The sequence below is a fragment of the Pleurodeles waltl genome, chromosome 10, assembly GCF_031143425.1.
Source record: "Pleurodeles waltl isolate 20211129_DDA chromosome 10, aPleWal1.hap1.20221129, whole genome shotgun sequence".
In the NCBI taxonomy this organism is placed as follows: domain Eukaryota; kingdom Metazoa; phylum Chordata; class Amphibia; order Caudata; family Salamandridae; genus Pleurodeles; species Pleurodeles waltl.
Window position 1 is genome coordinate 711985824 of NC_090449.1, and position 20192 is coordinate 712006015.

Sequence of the window (20192 nt, forward strand, 5' to 3'; positions counted from 1 at the left end):
ATAGGGAGAGGAATACATCAAGGTTGTGTTTTGGCACCTCTTCTATTCCCCCTTTACATAAATGGAGTAGATGCCCATCTAAAAAATATGGAAATTGATACCCCTAAAATAGGAGAATGTTCTATCCCAGTCCTTTTATACGCAGATGATGCAGTACTGCTGTCACGAACTGCAAATGGGTTGCAGCGGATAATCGAGGGCTTTGTGGAATTTATGGCGGAAAGAGATATGTTGTTGAATATGAGCAAAACTGTTGTAATGACTTGTGGACAGGGAAAGCTCAGGAAGAAAGCTTTTTTTATTAAGGGCCATAAATGTGAAGAGGTGAATGGATTTACATATCTGAGTATACAGTTTTTTAATATGGGTCATTGGAAACAACATCTAGAAATTATCAAGATGAAGTATGTTAGGACAACTGAGGCTGTTTTTAGATTTTCAAAAAAAATTGGTAATAAACCCCTTAGGGAAATGCTGCAAATTTACAAAAGCAAATCAATTAGCAGCATTACGTATGGTTCTGCTCTTTGGGGTTTGATGCCCGAGATCCATTCATTACAAGTGCTAGAGAATACATTATTTTGCAGACTACTTGCAGTGCCAAATGCCACCTCCACATTTATGGTACATAAGGAGTTGGGTTGCCCTTATGTGGAAGATCTAATATACACCAATGCGCTGTTGGCTTGGCGTGGTATTTGGTCTAAAGAATGGACGCATTTTACCCAAAAGATTATTAAAGATTGCCTTACATTAGAATATTGGGATAGAATTCCACGGTTCATGCATTTAAAAGATTTGTTGAAAGGTATAAATCTAGCTCCAAATTTGGACAATCCAGGTATTATCCTCCAATTTAGCAAGAAAGAATTGAAAAATCAACTAATGGCATGGAGGGTTAGTGATAGAGAAAATAGAGAATGTAGGAAATCAACAGTAGCACTTTATATGACTGAAAATAACGAGGTAATGCCAAATTATTTGCTGACAGTAGCAAACATTCAGGATAGATTTTATCTGACACAAATGCGTTTTAGAATGTTGTACTTATTGGTAGCTTTCCCAAAGGTGAGGATTTGGAGCAAAAGCTTACCGAAGTGCCCCTATGTGGGACGATTTCACAATCCACAATGCACTTTATCATATCTTGTAAATTTTATCACGACATTAGGAAACAATTTTTAAAACCCCTATTTGTTATTAACAAATTATTTTACTGTAGAGAAGCTTTTAATTATTTATGTAAACTAAATACCAATGAGAAGTGTGATGCAGTGATAAAATTCATCTTATATGCCATAGAACAAAGAAAAAAGCTGTCGTATTTAGAAAACCTCCGGTATGAGAACGAATAATCGCTCAATTTGTAGTAGCAAAGGCTTTCTTATTTATTTATTTATTTATTAGTAATGTTTTCTTGAAGTATCTTATAGTATATTTTTTACCATTTTAAAGAGATTGTTTATCTTTTATGGAGTAAAATCCGAATAAAGATTGATTTGAATTGAATTGACTTTAGCACTACATAATAAATATCACTACAAAGTCAGCCCCTACATAATAACATTGTTATCATTACAGTCTACCTTATCATATTTCAAATTCCAAATCATAAGTGAACATGTAATTCCTCGTCCATGTTCAACCCATATGGCATTTTCGTACGGAGCTGAATAATGTACTTACTCTCCATTTGTCGGAGCTTTCGAATTCTATCACCCCCTCTCTCACTCTTTTTCATCTGTGCTATTCCCACAAACCTTAGTGTTCTCCAATTATTGGTATGTGATCTTGCAAAGTGTTTTGCCATTGTATAGCTCATGTCTTGATTTGTGATGGCTCTAGTGTGCTCTAAGATCCTTTTCTTGAGCGGACATATTGTGCACCCAATATATCTTAGTCCACATTCACATTCAAGCATATACACCACATATTGGCCATCACAAGTGATTCTCTGTGAGATATGTATAACCTTTCCTCTATAGTCCATATATGTTTTTGTATTCCTTGCAATCTGACACACTTTACATTTATTACATTTATAGAAGCCCACTGCCTCAGTCTTCAACCAATTTTTTGTTATTGGTGCTACATAATGGCTATTCACCAATATGTCTTTTAATGAGCGTGACTTTCTATATGATATTTGTGGTTTAAAACCTATTCTCTTTGCCAGATCTTGATCATTTCTCAATATTTTCCAGTGTTTTCTAAATATTGTTTCTATGTCCTTACTTTCCTTACTATAAGTGAGAATTAACAGAGGACACACTTCCTCCTTATCACTTCCTCTTCTCACACCTTTGTCTATCAAAGTGTCCTGCCGAGGTATCTTCTGAGCTCTTTTCTCACTGGAGTCAATATTTGCTCTTGGATACCCACGGTGCATAAATCGTTTTCGCACCTTGCTAAATTGTTTTTCAATTTCTTTATCATTGGAGCAGTTTTGTCTGGTTCTTAAAAATTCTCCGAAAGGAATACTTTTTAATAATGGTTTTGGAAGAAAACTGCTCCCATGCAGGACACTATTAGTGGATGTTGCTTTCCTAAACATCGTTGTATTTATCTGATCATTTTCTATATATACTCTAATGTCTAGAAAGTCAATTTGTTTATCATTTATGTCATAAGTAAAATTTAAACCACAGTCATTTTCATTTAAGATTTTAAAATATACATAAAATTCATCCTTAGTGCCATTCCAAATCAAGAACAAGTCATCTATATAGCATAACCATAGCACTACTTTGTCCAGATGTTCAGAATGCTTATCTTGCCAAGCCATTTCTCTTTCCCACCAACCCAAGTTAAGTTAGCATAACTTGGAGAGAGAGAAATACCCATGGCAGTGCCTCGCACTTGTTTGTATAGATTCTTATCAAAAATAAAGATGTTATTATTTAGACACAATTTTACCATCTCAACAAGCATTTCCAAATGTCTTTTTCCTTCAGTCTTCCTTTGCCGTAGAAAGTAATTTAATGCATTTAGCCCTACTTCATGTCTACTTGACGTGTACAAAGATACTGCATCCACCGTCACTAAATTATAACTTGCCTGCCATTGAATACCATCTATCACTCTCAAACAATCCCCTGTATCCTTAATATAGGAACTAAGAGAAGAGACTAGTGGAGCAATGTAATAATCAACATATTTTGATATATTTTCAAACAAGGATCCACATCCAGAAATAATAGGTCTCGCTGGAGGCTTATTTAACGTTTTGTGAATCTTTGGAAGAAAATATATAGTAGACAAAATCGGATGATTTGGATTTAGATATTTAAATTCTTCTTCATTGATCAACAATTCATTCCGCCATTTTTCCAATTTTTTTATAATTAAGTCCTGTATTTGATTGGTGGGATCATTCCTTAATTTCTCATAACTCTCCTTATCATTTAATTGTCTCATTGCCTCATTTACAAAGTCATTCCGATTAAGAATCACAATATTGCCTCCCTTGTCTGCGGGTTTGATAATAATTTTGTCATTATCCTCAAGTTGTTGTAAGGCTTTCCGTTCAGTCATAGTTAGATTTTCACCTCTTTCAGTGGATTATACAAATTCCAATTTATCCAAGTCATTAATAACCATTTCATAGAATAAATCTACTTTATTGCCTGGTGTTAAAATGGGACAAAATTTTGAAGTTGGTTTAAAATGACTATATTTATGGACATTTGTTTGAATCCCCATTATTTCTAATACTTGAGTAGATGTCATCTCATCATCTTCCAAATTGTTCATTAAATCATACCACACTTTAATGTCTTGTATTTGATCAATCACTAAACCTGTGTCCTTCTGTGTATTTTGTATATCTCTGAATCGTGGTTGATGTTTACTAAAATGTTTTACTAGCTTGATTTTTTTAATAAACTTATACATGTCTATTTTAGTCTCAACCCTATCAAAATGATGTTCAGGGCAGAAGGATAGGCCTTTATTGAGTACATTTTCCTCTTCTTTTGTTAAAGTATAGTCAGATAAATTTATTACCAACTTTTCTTCTTCTATTTTTTCCACGTCTTCTATTGTTTTCTCTGTCTGTTGCGCAGAGGATAGTTCTTTCTTTCTTTTTCCTCTTCTGATTTTTCTATGCTTGATTGTGCATTTCTTGGCTGGCCTCTGCCCAAACTGCGTTCTCTGGCCCTGCCTTTTGACGTTTGCTGATCTATACATATAATCTGCATTTCTTCCAATAGTGTTGTTTTGTTTCTTACATATCCAAGCTCTTCCCCTTCACTGATTTCAATATCTGATTCACTTATCGTATCCGACATTGCCGGCATTTTTGATTTAACATCTTTAGAATGTTGTTGCTTAATACATTCAAACCTCTTTGCAAATGTTAACACTGTACCATTTTTATAATCCAATTCATCTCTATAGAATTTCCTCTGTTTTCGCATTTCTATCTCAGTTTCATATTTATTGAGCCTATCCTCCATTTTTTTCCTATACCTGTTAAGTTCTTCCTGATTACTCATATTTTTTACTTTTTCTTCCAATATCTGTGCTTCTTTGGTCGCTTCTGCCACAACGGAGAATTTTTAAGAACCAGACAAAACTGCTCCAATGATAAAGAAATGGAAAAACAATTTAGCAAGGTGCGAAAACGATTTATGCACCGTGGGTATCCAAGACCAAATATTGACTCTAGTGAGAAAACAGCTGAGAAGATACCTCGGCAGGCCACTTTGATAGACAAAGGTGTGAGAAGAGGAAGTGATAAGGAGGAAGTGTGTCCTCGGTTAATTCTCACTTATAGTAAGGAAAGTAAGGACATAGAAACAATATTTAGAAAACACTGGAAAATATTGAGAAATGATCAAGATCTGGCAAAGAGAATAGGTTTTAAACCACAAATATCATATAGAAAGTCACGCTCATTAAGAGACATATTGGTGAATAGCCATTATGTAGCACCGACAACAAAAAATTGGTAGAAGACTGAGGCAGTGGGCTTCTATAAATGTAATAAATGTAAAGTGTGTCAGATTGCAAGGAATACAAAAACATATATGGACTATAGAGGAAAGGTTATACATATCTCACAGAGAATCACTTGTGATAGCTAACATGTGGTGTATATGCTTGAACGTGAATGTGGACTAAGATATATTGGGAGCACAATATGTCCGCTCAAGAAAAGGATCTTAGAGCACACTAGAGACATCACAAATCAAGACATTAGCTATACAATGGCAAAACACTTTGCAAGATCACATACCAATGATTGGAGAACACTAAGGTTTGTGGGAATAGCACAGATGAAAAAGAGTGAGAGAGGGGGTGATAGAATTCAAAAGCTCAGACAAATGGAGAGTAAGCACTTTATTCAGCTCCGTACTAAAATGCCATATGGGTTGCACATTGACGCGGAATTACATGTTCACTTATGATTTGGAATTTGACATATGATAAGGTAGACTGTAATGATAACAATGTTATTATGTAGGGGCTGACTTTGTAGTGATATTTATTATGTAGTGGTAAAGTCAAATAATGGAAGTTACTGTTTTGGAGAAAGGGTTTATTGTACTTGTGGTGGAATGGACAAAATAAGAGAAATCTGAAGAATGATAATCAATGGAATCAAAAGAAAGTTTTTGAAAATTAATGAGTATATAAGTCAATGAGTAGTAGATTAAAATTGTATGACTTTAGTTTAAATATGGACGTGGAACTACTTATAAAGTAGCCCATGTTTAATTAAGTAAATAATAAATAAGTAATACCTTCATATGTCTAGCAGAATTAGTGAAAAAACAATAGAAAATAAAGTAGTGAGGACTTATGAGCTAGAAAGGATTGGAAGAATATTGAAAAACAGAAGAAATGAGAATTATGTGTCTTAAAAATGGGGTTTTGAATTTTAATTGTAATTGTAATGTGTGTGAATTACGATATCCAGAATGCTTTGTGTATATATATATATATCAAGTGGCCTAGAAAAAGCTGCCTCAGCAGACTAATGTAAAAAAGCATAAATACAAATACACATATATTGAGAGGCTTTAGGTCAGCCCTTTTCATCCATTGGTCTGTTCAACTTTCATCCCAATTTTGCTTCTACCACCACATCGTTCAGCATGGGGCAATGAGCTAATTTACTTCAATTATTACCTCAATTACACTTTGAGTGTTAGCATTTTTCCTGAAAATATGTGTGCACATTCAACCATGGTTTATGCCTTCAGGTTACAGTCATTCAAAGACCACAGTAAATTTTCTGATTCATTAATAATCATATTTTCCTGTGATCTATATTAAAACTAAAAAGTATTTCTGTGCCTGATCTGTACACTGGTCATTTAAGAAACACCCATACAGTTCTATTAAATATATACGAAAATAATATTTCTTTTAATTCCAAATTATTATGGCAAGTATATGAACACAAAGTTTAAACAATGACAAATGTTCTTTTTTTCTTTCTCCTATTTTTGGAGCATATGTTTGCAATTAGGAAAAATAAAATCACCATACCACCAGCTTGTGGTCGGCATCTTCTTTCAAAACTTTACTCTATTTAAGCAGTGACTATTCAATGTGTGATTACTACAACCTCTCAACATATTGCTGCTTTATAGACATTCAAATTCATCCACTAAAATACCTGATTTTTTATTTCCACTTTAGTTTCATTTTTCCATCACCTTCCTAAGGGAGCGAGAACAAGGTAGCATCTGTAATTTTAGTTTATAAGAAAAAATGTCAGTGAATTCTTCTTTCCTAATACACTTATGGTGCAATTGGGCACAGTGATGGTCTTTTTGGTTCTCATTTCTATTGGCCTATTCAACTGAACACATAACCTCTCTGTCTACCAATTTTTTAGATGATTTCCATTTCGAGTTGGTTCTGTTCTCATACTATTCTACTAAGGTTCTCACTTCTTCTCCTCCTATTTTTTCACAGGCATCATGCACTGTATGTTAATCTTCTAAATATTTGGTTACTACCATTTTTTTCATATATTATTTAAACACAGTATTGAAAAGTAATTTTCGACAAAACAAATTTCGGCTGTTTTGAGAGTGTAAACTAAGATCGTGGTTTCACACGCAATCTACATCATTGCCAATTTAATCAGCTGTTTTCAACTGATACTTGGTGGTGGTCTTATTGCTGGTTGTATCTTCCCTTACCTGTGTTTGTGGAGAGGATATACTTTTACTCAGTGTGTATAGAATCCTGATATTTCACGAAAAATTATGGTGTGTCCCAGGCCACTTGGAAATATAAAACTGCATAATGGGAAATGTGTCATAGGTCCTAAATTGTCCTCTGTGGGTTGTGGTGACATTTACAAACGACTCAATGGTCAGCCTTATGATACGTGAGGTTCCCTTGATCCGTTTATGTCCTCATATGTTTATATTACACAGGTACTCGCTAGAGGAATAGAGGGCTATTTTATAGACGGTTTAATGAGCAGTACAAAGAGATTTTAGTTTGGGTAGCATGGCACTGGGAGGCAGTGTAAAGCTTCTAAGTAGCCAGAGATAGAGGAGTGGGTCTGCAGTTCTCTGTTGAGAAGCCTTATGCTAGTCCAGCCTTATCCTTAGTGTGCTAATGATGCATTTGTCATCATTTTTTCCTGTCCGTGGTCCCTCCTTCAAGCACACCTGAAAACCATTTTGTCTTCTTTTAATTCGTTTTTTTTAGTTTATAAATCCATCTTAAGTCTCACCTACTGTTTCTGTTCCCTATTAAAGATTTAATTTCCCATGTTGCCCTCAATTCTCAGCCGACCGCTTATTTTATTGCTTCTCCTTCATCTGTGCTACTGATGTTATTTGCCTCTTTGTTTTATTCAACACCTTTAGCTCTATGATTGATATGCACACTATCTGCTACCTGACCAATCCTTCCTAGGTATGCATATTTGGTCATTCATTATTAATTGTGCTAAAACTATATGAATTGCCCGAGTTGCATAACCATTTTTGTAGCTTGTGCTCACTCGATTCTGAATTCCAAAGGAATTTATTAGCTGGGTTCACATCTTAGATTGTTTTCCCTAGGCATGATATCCATCAATGGTCATTCATTAGCATCCTATACTATTACTCATGGCACCAGATGAGCTTGTCTCTTATCACTCATTTTTATGGTCGGTGCATGGAGCCTTTTACTGTGATCTTGCCTTCAAACAAAGACAGTATCATGAGGGTTTGTGCTAATGTCAAAATAAAGAATCATGGAATTTGCAGATGATGTCTTAATTCACACTTCCTATGATCCAGAGCACTTCTCCCAGCAGTTGAAGCTCTGATTCTCTGCTCGGTGGCTATAATTTGAATGCAGAGAAGATCCAAATACTATCAATTGGCTATGCTGAATTGCAAGATCACTGTGCTGTTAAGGGACATTGATATCTTGGGATTTTCTTATTAATTTAATATCAGTTCCATTAAATATTTTGGCAAGAATGTATCTGCATTCTAGGGCAGACAGACTCTAATTTGCTCGCCCTCCATGTACACTGCCAAGTCATTCTTTTCTACAATGAATGCAGTGCTTTCCTACTTTAGCTGGGAGCATAGGAATCAGGATCTCTGAGAAATGTTGCAGCAACAGAAAGCACAGAAGAACTCATCTGGGAAACATTAGCACAGGCATGATCCAAGGTAGATGGAGAATCTGGTTCCTGGAAAAGGTGGCGGCACATGGCTAGGAGCTAAATGGAGCAGCGATGACATGGACCATTTTAAGGTCAATCTGGAAAACAGCAAATCAGTTGCTCTTCTGGTTCATTAGGAGGAACCAAACTTAGGGCCTGATTTATGCTTTTTTAGTGCTGCATTTGCATCATTTTTTACCCAAAAGCGGCACAAACTTCAAAATTCAATTATATTTCGTGAGTTTGCGACACTTTTGTGTCAAAAAATGGCGCAAATGCAGCACTCAAAAAGAATAAATCAGGCCCATAGTGCTGAGAGGAATCAGGCATCTTGCAAGTGCAAGTTGGTGGGCTCTTTCTCTTCCATTTAGACCGCTACCCCCTCCTGTGTCTGGCACTCTTCATGTGTTTCTCTCTTCTTTCCATTCCCCTTTATTTACTCAGCAAACCCGCCTAATTCCTGGTCATGTGTGGGGCTCAGAAAAGAGAAAGACAGAGGGATGTGGAGAGAATGTTATATTTGGACAAGACTGGCTGATGAAACTATTTATATCACAACCCGATTTGTAACCAATACAAAGCTATTAATCTGATGAAACCACTTAAATATTAAAAATACTACCGTATTTCTCTCATCTATTTTGTGTGTTTCCTACCATTTTCCTTTCTGCCTTCATGGGGCATTGAGCTTGTACCTTTCCTTTAGTTGAAATTAATCAATTTATCTTGGTGTCTGCAGGGAAGAAGGTGGGTTTACATCATGTTCTGTGATAATTACATGTTAACCACTTGGATTTAGCTGACAATAGGGAACCTTGGGAGCCCTGCACATTTTAGTTCTGGCTCGACAGCACAACAAACGGGAAGACCGTTTCTTGCAAGTGTACAGAGAGTATGCATTGGATCACCTCCCTTCTTCCAAAGGCTTTTTTTGGATCAGCCCACTTGTGCCACTGATTTGATTACATCTTGGCTCAACCCATTGCATATACACTTCTTACCTAATGCTATTGGCTGCTTGATGTATCATCTGCTATCTAGAAAGTTGTTTCACTGCAATACATGAAGAACTAAATTATATCTGAAATTACAGTCAGTGATCACACATTAACTTTTTCTCATAAAGTCGTTGTTAACAGAAAGAAACACTTTTAGGTTAGTTGTTCACTGCAGAAGTGTTTGAGTCTCAAACTCAGGTGTGAGCCTGATCTTAAGATGTGCAAGCTGTTTTTTTCTGTTTCCTACTCCCAAAATGTAGGGTGATGAGGCGTCTTAGATTTCCTGGGACAGTCCTGTTTTTCTATCCTCTGCCCAGGCAAATTTCAGTAAACTTAGCACACACCTCAATTCATATCCCCTCTGTCCTATAATTCTCTCAGTACTCAAACTCATTAGATGACACTACATGCGAACCATATCCCAATGTGTCATACAACACTGGCACTCAAACTACCACTACATCACTGTGGGTAAGGCTTATTTTGCACGATATTAACCAGAAGGCACTGGGGGAGCTCGCTTGCCGGTGTGCAAACCCTCCCCCTTATATGAATGAAAACCTTATTTCACTAACTTTTGATGTGAATACAAATCTGAAGCACATAAGCAATCCAATATGAGACATCACTGTGATAATTAGATATTGAGGTGCAGGTTTACTAACATTTCAGGTGTCGCAGTGCAGCAAGGCAACTTGCTGCCCTGCATTCAGTGAAAGGTAGACATCAGAAATGTAGCATATTTACTTAGATATGGTGCATTTCTGCTGCCTTCCTGCATTGGCGCACAGAGTGCTGCTGAGCACCCACCCGGCACCAGGGTGGAAGGGTGCCTGCGTTACGAGCAGGATTGTTTTTTTGCAGGAAAATGTACATTTCTGAACAAAAACAATCCTTGTTTAGCGCTGGAAATACACTCCAAAGTAGTGAAAAATGGATTTAGCATTATTGTAAGTCACTTTTGTAACGCAAACACAATGCTAAAACTTAGGGGCATATTTACGAGAAAGTGGCGCATTGGTCCCGATGAGCCACTTTACTTGCATCCCCTTGCCCCTTAATGACACCAGGGTTGTACCGTAGTTACAATATGGTGCTCCATGGCGGTCGTTACCACAACAGCATCAATATTTTTTACGCTGTTGTGGCGCTTTGCTGCACTAGCACCACAAATGTTGGTGCTAGTGCAGCAAAGCATAGGGAGGTCCAAAGAATATTATGGGTGTGTCACCTTAACGCCTGCCCTGAGCAGGCGGTTAAAATTATGGAAAAAATGGCGCAGCGAAATCTTGTACATTTCACTGTGCCATTTTGTCATACCACCCTCTGTAGGAATGCCCACATTGCGTACATTATGCCTGGCGGAGGTATTATTTGGTTCAAGGGGTTGCAAAGTGGCGCATTGCATGCATTGCGCCACTTTGTAAATATGGCGTAGGAAATGGCCCCTTTAACACCACCTTAGCTTCATCCAAATGATGCTAAGGCGGCGTTAAGGTGCCCGAAGGGGCTTGTAAATCTGCCCCTTAGTAGTAGAACACACAGGGCATGATTATGACTTCGGCGGAGGGGATTACTCCGTCCCAAATGTGACGGATATCCTGCCCGTCGTATTGCGAGTTCAATAGGATATAATGAACTCGTAATTCGGTGGGCTGGATATCCGGCACATTTGGGACCGAGTAATCCCCTCCGCTGAAGTCCTAATCTGACCCGCAGCCTATTGCTGTTCCTGTCTGAAATCTAAAAGTCACTTAACTATTCAGAGGGACTGCTAAACTCCTTACCAAAAAAGCAATCACAGTCCCCTAGAGTCAAAGGAGCTTGACTGGATGGAAAGACCTTTCAAAATGCAAAATCTATTTTAATTTCAGAAGAGGGTCTAAAAGAAGGCTCAGTCTATATTAGTCATTCACTGATCCATGCTCACTCTGTTAGTGCCAAGAAGCCCATAGACAAATGTTATGCTATAAAATTCCAATAGCAATACAAAAAAAACAGATATAAAGTTCATCCCCATACTGCTTGATCGCACAGTATGTAATTTACAAAAAGCAGCCAGCTGCTGGTGTGACAGCTCTACAGCCAGTGCTGAAAGAAGACATAAGCAATAATCTGTCCTGTTGAACTCTGGGACTTTGCCTCTCCTTAGCTTTGAGAATTATTTGTGGAGAGTATTTGCTTAAATATCTGCAAACTCATCATTATGGAGCAGTAAAGCAAATAACCATCGGCAAAAGCAAATCTAACAGATTCACACATTATTCAAACAAATACAAAGAGAGGAAGACACGTGTGTGTGTGGGTGGGCGGGCGGTGTTTGAGAGAGTGATAAAAAAACAAAGGCAGGAAAGAATGTGAATAGGTGTGAGAGAAGTGAGAAGAAGGGGAAGTGATGGAAAAAGACAGTGTGTTCGATTTACATATCCCTGAGTGAAAAAAGCATAAATGCGCTCCTGTACAGTTACTCCTGCTTGCTGGGCAAATTTTCAACGTTACTAAATTTACAGCGAGATTCATTAGTGCTACTGTGAAACTATATCAGCCATAGTTTCCCAGGAGTACTCATGTGTAACATTTAGAAATAAGGAATTTCCACAAGGTGGAAACTTCTGCAAATAAAAAGGTAAAGCAGAAATCCATTATCATTTGTAGATGCTCCTTGGTGTATCCACACGAAAAATGATGCCCCTGTCTGAGAAGCCCTTCGCATGTACCAAAGTGACCTAACATGCACCGAATCATTGATGAATCAGTCACAATGAGAGAAGGAACAGTAAGAAACTGGGAGAGATGAAAGAAAAGGGGTAGGAGGAAGAAAGAACAGATTGAGATCAAGAAGTTGAGAGGAGTAAAAGGAGAAAGAAGGGAGGTGATGAAGGAAGCAGGGAAGAGATGAGGAAGGAAGAGAGGTAGCAAAAAAGTAAAGTAGTAGAGTGTGAGAGAGGTGGGGTGAGCTGAGTGATGGAGTAATAAAAGGTTTGAGGACCTAGCAGAGAGAGAGAGAGAAATAAAAAGTGGGAAATCCATGATGAACCATAGAGAGGGAGGAGAGAGATTGTGTGTATAACAAAGAAACAAGGAGAATTTAGAAGACAGTGAGATAGGTGGTTAAGCAACAAAGAGTATTAGAGTTATAGACAGTGAGGGCAGATGAGTCAGATGGAGGCATAGAGAGAGAGACAGAGAGTGAACCAGAAAGAGAGATCCCTAGTGGCTGTGTGTTTGCATCTGTTTGTGACAGTGAGTGTGTGTGTGTCCATGTGAGCAAAGAGGTTGATGGAGATTAACCCCACATCAGAAAAATCATATCTTTAAAGGCCGGTTTGGTCAGTGAAGATTTAGTGCATTAGATTGGTTCCGGCTTATATCGCTCGTCTAAAATCATTCTGTGACATAGTCACTAAAGAAAAGACTTTATGTTCAAACCTATAGATGGGAAAACATTCTGCAATGCAATAGTAGATGGACAACCATATAGTATGTGAATTCATAGATGCTCCACAGAAAAGAATAGAAGTGGCAGTTGGCATGTGCTGGCCAATTAGGAGTCAGCAAAGAAGAGTGACAATGATGCCAACGAATGGTAAGCAATGGGTGGGCCCAAGCTCCTTATAGTAAACAGTACATTTCACACCCAAGAGTGCATGCAACACATCCTCTGTTGCAGGCTCAACCAAACAATTATTTATACATTAACTGATGGACAATCATTCTATGAAAAAATAAGTGATTTGCAAGCATTCCAGGGAACATGACATTCAGCAGAGCAATCAATAGTTCTGTGGCACAGTAAAAGATGAACAAGGATTCTGTATACATTACATGATGGATAGGTATTCTGTGCAGACTAACTGATGGCAAACCTTGCAATTCACCAGAACTGAGCGTGGACCATTCTGTTAAATAGTAATTGATAGACAGGCATTCTGAGGCACGTAAGCGCAGGAATCCAAGATTAAATTACTGAATCCCTCTCATTCTGTGGCACAATGCCTGGTGGCTAGAGAGTCTATGTTAGAACATGCATTATTAAAGCCAGTAGTGTTTGCTTTATGAAAACAGATAAGATTGTTATTTTTTTGTTTGCAAGCACATACCACAAAAGTAAAATAAACGAAAAGAAAATGTGCCATCTAACTGTAACAGTCATATGCTTACAATATAATTTAAACTGAAAAATAAATGATCTTTAATTATAATTTGTATACAGCAGGATGTTGCTTCCTAGCTGCTGTATTTAGAACAGGTATAGAAACCATTTTCAGTTTTAATGCACATCTCAGAAAAATATTAATCTAACTGGTTAGAACTACTGGCTTTGAAATACTGTGGCCTGAAGATATAGCTTAAACAAACAAGAATAATGATAAAAATATAAAAAAAAATATAGAATGGAAAGAAAAAAGGAATGACAAAGTAAAGGAATGCACCACCTTCCCTGGCATTGAAGTTCACTTCTGTTTCTTGGTGGATTTGCACATGATTGGACAAAAGGCTGTCTCTCACAGTACAAAAGAGACAATGGCTGAAGAAGGCTGACCCATTGCCCCAAGCTGTTTACCATCATGGGCAGAATTAAATGGGAATTGCAGTTGACCACACCAATGGATGAAGAGCACTGGGCCAAGTCTTTCAATGTATGTATGCATTGTTTATGTCTTTTATGAATTTCATGAGGCTGTAAATAACTAAGCTGAAGGTTTCCTTAGGCCAGACCTTAAAGCAGCGGCGGCTGCTGCAAATCTCAATGGGGGATGGGGGAATGAAAAGGATGGGAGAAAGAATGAAATAAAATGTAAAAAACACTTTCCTTTCTGTTCCCACCGATGCCTCACTCGTCGCTCCTCTTCTGGTGTCCCACCATTTACTGGGACACCAGCACAGGCACCCAGCTACCCTGGTGCTGCTTTCATGCTATAGCTAGCATGAAAGCAGCACCAGGACCGGTCTGGGCAGCTGGGATTGCCGCTCAGACACAGTCCTGGGATCTGTGCAGTTTCTGCAGACCGGCTGTTAAACACAGCCGGACTGGAGAAACCTAAGTGTGCATGTGTGTTTGGCCGGCATTAAATGGCTGGCCAAACACACATGCGCTTTTAGGTTCACTCTGTACTCCTCCCCCATCCCACCTCCTGTGACCCAGCCCCGCCCCTCTCTCTACTGCTGACTGAGCCAGCAGATGAAAAATAAAATGATAGTGGAACTATTGTTTCATTTTTCATCTCCTGGCTCTTGGCTACGGGGGCAACACTCGTCCACCATTGCAGAGGAGCCACTCCTGCCCTAAAGGCATCCCTAGCAGTGTACTGATAAGTAAACATTCAGAGGCAGAGTACGTTATTGATCGGCAAGTATTTTGTGACAGTCACTAGTGGACAGGCACTCTATAGCAATGTTAAACTTTATGTGGTATAACAACTGATTTGTTTTATTTTACCTGGCGAATAAGTTATTCTAACCGATATCTGTGCTTCAAGATATTACTTCAGCTACTCATGGTTTCACCTTTACCACATGAAATGAAGATTGGCGCTTTTGCTGTTGATTCTAGGAGGCAGATTTACTAAGTTTTGGCGCAACGCAGCACAACAACAAAAGTTGCTGAACTGCGTTGTGTCAAATGATGAAAGAAAAACAGTGCCATAACTGGTAAGATATTCGTCTGTTTTTCTCTCCTCCTACGCAGGCACACTGAAGACTGCCATGCGCCAACACACAGCGGTATAACGAGCAAAGGATTATGCTGAAAAGGGATTCCTCTAGTACAAAAATCATGCTTTAATACTTTTCCTGCTTGGTATGTGTGCTGTACAGTGCAGTACAAATGCTGCATTAGAAAAATGTGAAGTTTTAAAACTTGCTGTACTGTTGTATCTGTCTGAAGGAAGCGTTTTTTGGTTGGCAGAAACCCCAGTCTACAAATGGTATTAGATAGGGATTTGCATCAAAGCTCATAGATGGCTGCTTGGGAACACTCATGCACCACCCACAGAGCACTCTCTTGATATAAAGTAGTTCATTGCTCTACTCTGCGTTACTTTAGGCAACTTTGCAAAGCAAATCATGATTTGCATTGGAACATAAATCCCACCACAATTCTTTGCACTAAGTGCACATCGCTTGATGCAAACTCAGTCCAAATTGGTAATAAATCTGGGCCTAGGTATATAAGTGGAGGCTTCTGATGGGTTCTTAAAGGGTTCCTGTGGGTTTTTAAATGTATTGTGTGCTGTATTGTGTGCTGCACAAGACCAATACTGCAGTGGGCATCGAATACGTATCATGAGAACTATTCCCGTAACTTACCGTTTTGACAAAATGTAATTGGAATAATGTGTTTAGAAGCTGAACATTTACCGCAATTGTAAGTATATTTCTGAGGGCCTTGAGATAATACCCTCGGGCTGTCTGCGCGTTGCTGCTGCACAGCCAGGCTCTTTAAAGTCACTAGGGCTGCACGCGCAACAAACTCCAGGATGTCGTTACCAATCAAAGCTCGAGCCCTATTTATTTTTTTGTACCACGTGCTTCCCAATCACGGGGACAACTGGAGCCGTGCTCACATTTTCTAGTTGACAGTGAGGACCCCCCAGTGCACAGGTCGCTGGTATGACTGGCACTCACACACTGATCCCTGCCGCAAACAAAAATACAAGAGGGCGACAAGGGCATTTCCAGAAGGACCACTCTGCAACCATCAACTGATTTCAATCAGATATAAACATACCTTTAAGGTGTTTTTTGTGAACTCCATAGGGATTTCAAATCCTGTTTGTATGAAAAGAATTAAAGGCCTTTTATTGCGTTTATTTTTGTATTAATCGCCGACTTTTGACGTATTGCGACTTCACTGAGCTGATCTTAGTACATGCAGGGGTACTTGATAATAATTTGTCTTGCAAAAACGTTTACCAAGAGAATTCCTGGCAAAGATTTGAAAAATCCCACTTTGTTGCAAAGAGGACAGACTGGATTGCACAATCAAAAATGTCTTGCACGAGGGCGATTGTTCTTCTATTCTGCATTTGGAAAATATGTTTCCTCCATTGAAAACCCTTTCACCGTACATTCCAAAGTTATGGGGTTATTTTCTTCCATTTTCCCCAATGGAAAGAATTTCTTTGACCTTTTCCACGGTGGGCCCTGACTGACAAAACATTTCTGAAAACGCACAAAAATTGTATTTGTGGTTGATACACAACTTTTAAAATATCCTTACCCTGGGATTCGCACTCCCCGCTCCTGGGATAACATTAGGTTAATCGTTTTACATTATTTTTGCTTCCAACAGAAAACATTAGATAATGCATTCATCACACATTCAGCACATTGCATATACACTTTATGGGTGTGAAACTGCATGATCACAACAGCTCTAACTCTACAGCACACACAGTAATCTGTGAGGCCATAGTAGACAGAACAATCCTCATTCACCAAACACTACAGACACGCCATGGAGTTAGATATCACTGTGCAGACAATAATGCACTCCACATGGAAACTACACACACAACATCCAAAATAATGCATTAGTCTAATCACTTCCCAGGACATTTATCACACTAATAATACATACTGTCTTCAACAGAACACACTGGCATAGCACTACACATACACCCAATACAGCTCATAGGTACTATATAATTGGACTTCACAGGATACCTCTCCCCGCAAAACAATGTACCACGCGACACAACATATAAAGCTCTAAATCAAATAACCAGCCAACACCACACACTAGGTCTGTAAAAAGGATGACGTGGATCTTCAGCAGGACGTAACAACTGCAAATACCTCCCCCACACAGCTGGCATGCCAATAGTCGAATTGATGAAGACCTGCTGCTCCATGCATCATACACTACCAGCTACTGTAAGGCAGATATAATAAGGTTATGCACATGCAAATAGCAATTGCCCACACCTACTTTACACCCATAAGGCAGGGCCCTTGTGAATGTAAGCTACACTTACATGCCCAAATAGCTTTGCAAATTGGGACCAAAGACATTGTGAGCTTTGATTCCAGTCACGCTTCACTAGAGTAGGTTCAGTTGTGCAAAGTGTGGTGTCAGGCACTGTAGTTTCAGCAGGCGCACTGTTGGAAAACAGTGTGTTGTTTTTAAAACCCTAATGCTGCAAGCCCCATCCAAGCTAAGCCTCTGTTGTTAATTATTGATTAACATTGGGTTGCTTTGATTCTCAGTGTGTTTTCCAACGTCAAGCAGTTAGGATATAAGACAACAACTCCCATAGTTTCCTTTTTCTATATTCTACTTGGACCTTAACAATAAAGTGCCAACCTCGTTATAAGGTGAAACACATCCTTTCTTTACTGAGGTAATAGCAATTAAAACATGTGTGAAAAAAGGTAAGCATCACTCATCCTTAGAGCAAGCATGAACATAAAAAATGCAAAACCCTGAAGATGCATTTCCTTGTTACAATGTATACATTTGTAGGACCAACACCATCAAATATCATGCTTTGCTCCAATGTACTTGCCTATTCAGGTAAGCATGCGTAGTACTGGCAACTGAAACACTGAAAACAAAAGCCAGGAGCTACAAGAGCCTCGCCCAAATTGTATTCGCATATATTTTAATGAAATATAAATGGAGACTTACCCACAATGGTCACGTTGTAGTTGAGAGTGACAACTAAAAACCCCAGCCAGTTCCAGTGCTGCATGGTCCAGTGTCGAGGAACTTGCTGTGCGCAGATATGACGACGAAAGTGACAAATTCAACCCAAATGTGATCTAGGTGATACAAATATAAAGGTTAACTTGGTAGCCAGTATGAAAAAACAGTTTGCTCTATCAATAGGCTTGTTCCTCCGCGCGCTGTCACGTTGGCATCTCCCGTGCTTGCAATGTGCCCTGGATGTGCCAATTGTTTCGCTGCCATCGCTCTTATTCCATCTGATGCAGACGTACCTCGGTGGCTTTACTCTTCAGCCTAATGGGACAGCATGAAAGTCCTACCGGAGCCATCCCAGCCTTTGTGGGCTATTCTTGCACTTCAAGGACATTCCAGCATCCCCACATTGCTGGAATAGTTGGGTGGAGGGACACAGAGCCCGCGACAACTTCAGAAAAGGGCAGAAGCATGTGCGTTTCTCAGGGGTCAACCACAAATACACAGGGGCAATAAAATTGTCATCTTTAGACGCATTTGTAGCTTTAGTGCAGCCAGGCAGGATAATCTTTGCTTTATCCAAATGCCTGTGGAGTGATATGCTGTGCTAAACCGGTACAACAGGTAGCATTTAAGTATTCCTGGCATTTAGCACACTAGTCAGTCTGGATCTCTTCGTATACATAAGAATTGGTGTCTGTGAAATGTATACATAGGTTTCATCATTATTTTATTGAAGAGATTTTCGGTGGCGGATTTGCCAAACCAGAAACACAGAGCAACAAATATTTTTAAATTAAAAAGTCACACTGCCTTGGGCCTAAGAATGAATCGTGCAAAGCCTCGGGGTGAGGTTTTTACCGGGTGCAGTAAAAACCTCCTAGCAGGCTTGATTAAAGGCCCTTTGGTAAATTTCGATCCCTGTGCAAACTCCTGTTTGTGCATTGCTCAGGAGTCAGATTTACTAGTTGAGTGGAATTTATCGCACCTCTATTTAGCAGGTGCAATAAAGTTCACATCTACCAAAAACTTTCGGCTGATTTGTCAAATCTGCCGCGATTTACCAGATCAAAGGCCTGGTAAATACAGATAGATGCAACTTTTGGTGCTTTCAGGGACTGAATTTGCATGTTATGCCCCATTTTCACAGGCAATACTTGTGATATGTGGAATACATCGTATTAGATAATTTCCAAACGAAGAGGCATCGGATTTTAGCGAATGAAATACATTTCACATAACCTGCCATGAGAATGAGGCACACCATACCGACGCAATACTTATTACAGTAATATCTGCATGTTTTGCCTCTTTTCGGGCTTTTTTCCCTCATATATTTTGCCAAATTTTCTCTGGTGAAATATGCCATGGAAAGTCGCAATGATTATCAGAAAACTTGTAATTCAGTTCCCAAACACATTTCTGTCTGCACAGGAATCGGAATTTGCAGTATGGCTCGTAATCAGCCCCCAATTCCGAAACTATACATTCTATTACTGTAAGCAATACCATGTTTAAGGCCCAGCCTACTGCTTTTTTTTGTGTAGAGGTTCTATCCAACTTTCAAGACCTAACCTCCAGCGGAACTAAATTGCTTGGAAGATTTTACACACATGCATAACATAGCGATTCAACTCAATATATTATGAGACCGAAATAAACAGTAATGTAAAGAAGATCATCTGGAGGTTAATGCAAATGGTGAACTTAATTCAGAGATTCATTTTCATATGTAACTTCAATTTACACGTGAAATGGCTTGATTTACAAGTGTAAATACACTTTACAATCCACTAAAGGCTAATTTGCACGAATAAATCATTTTTTTTCATGCATTTATTATTTCAGTACGGTGTAATTTCATCCATGAGTAGATTCTCTTCCCGGGATGGGAGCTCCAAGGCGGAGAGGT

At 38.7% G+C, this 20192-nt stretch overlaps 1 protein-coding gene across 2 annotated transcripts in view; it reads right to left on the reverse strand.

Annotated features, from left to right (window-relative positions):
• GJD4 (gap junction protein delta 4) overlaps positions 1 to 18634 on the reverse strand; it is a 49377-nt gene extending 30743 nt beyond the window's left edge. The window contains exons 1-2 of one of the 2 annotated variants that reach the window (XM_069211212.1): positions 18580 to 18634; positions 18269 to 18402 (exon numbers count right to left, since the gene is read on the reverse strand). In XM_069211212.1, the coding sequence (XP_069067313.1) occupies positions 18269 to 18332 (64 nt within the window). In that variant the 5' untranslated portion in view covers positions 18333 to 18402; positions 18580 to 18634. The other variant, XM_069211211.1, reaches the window with a different exon arrangement.
• Positions 18635 to 20192: the final 1558 nt, after the last annotated feature.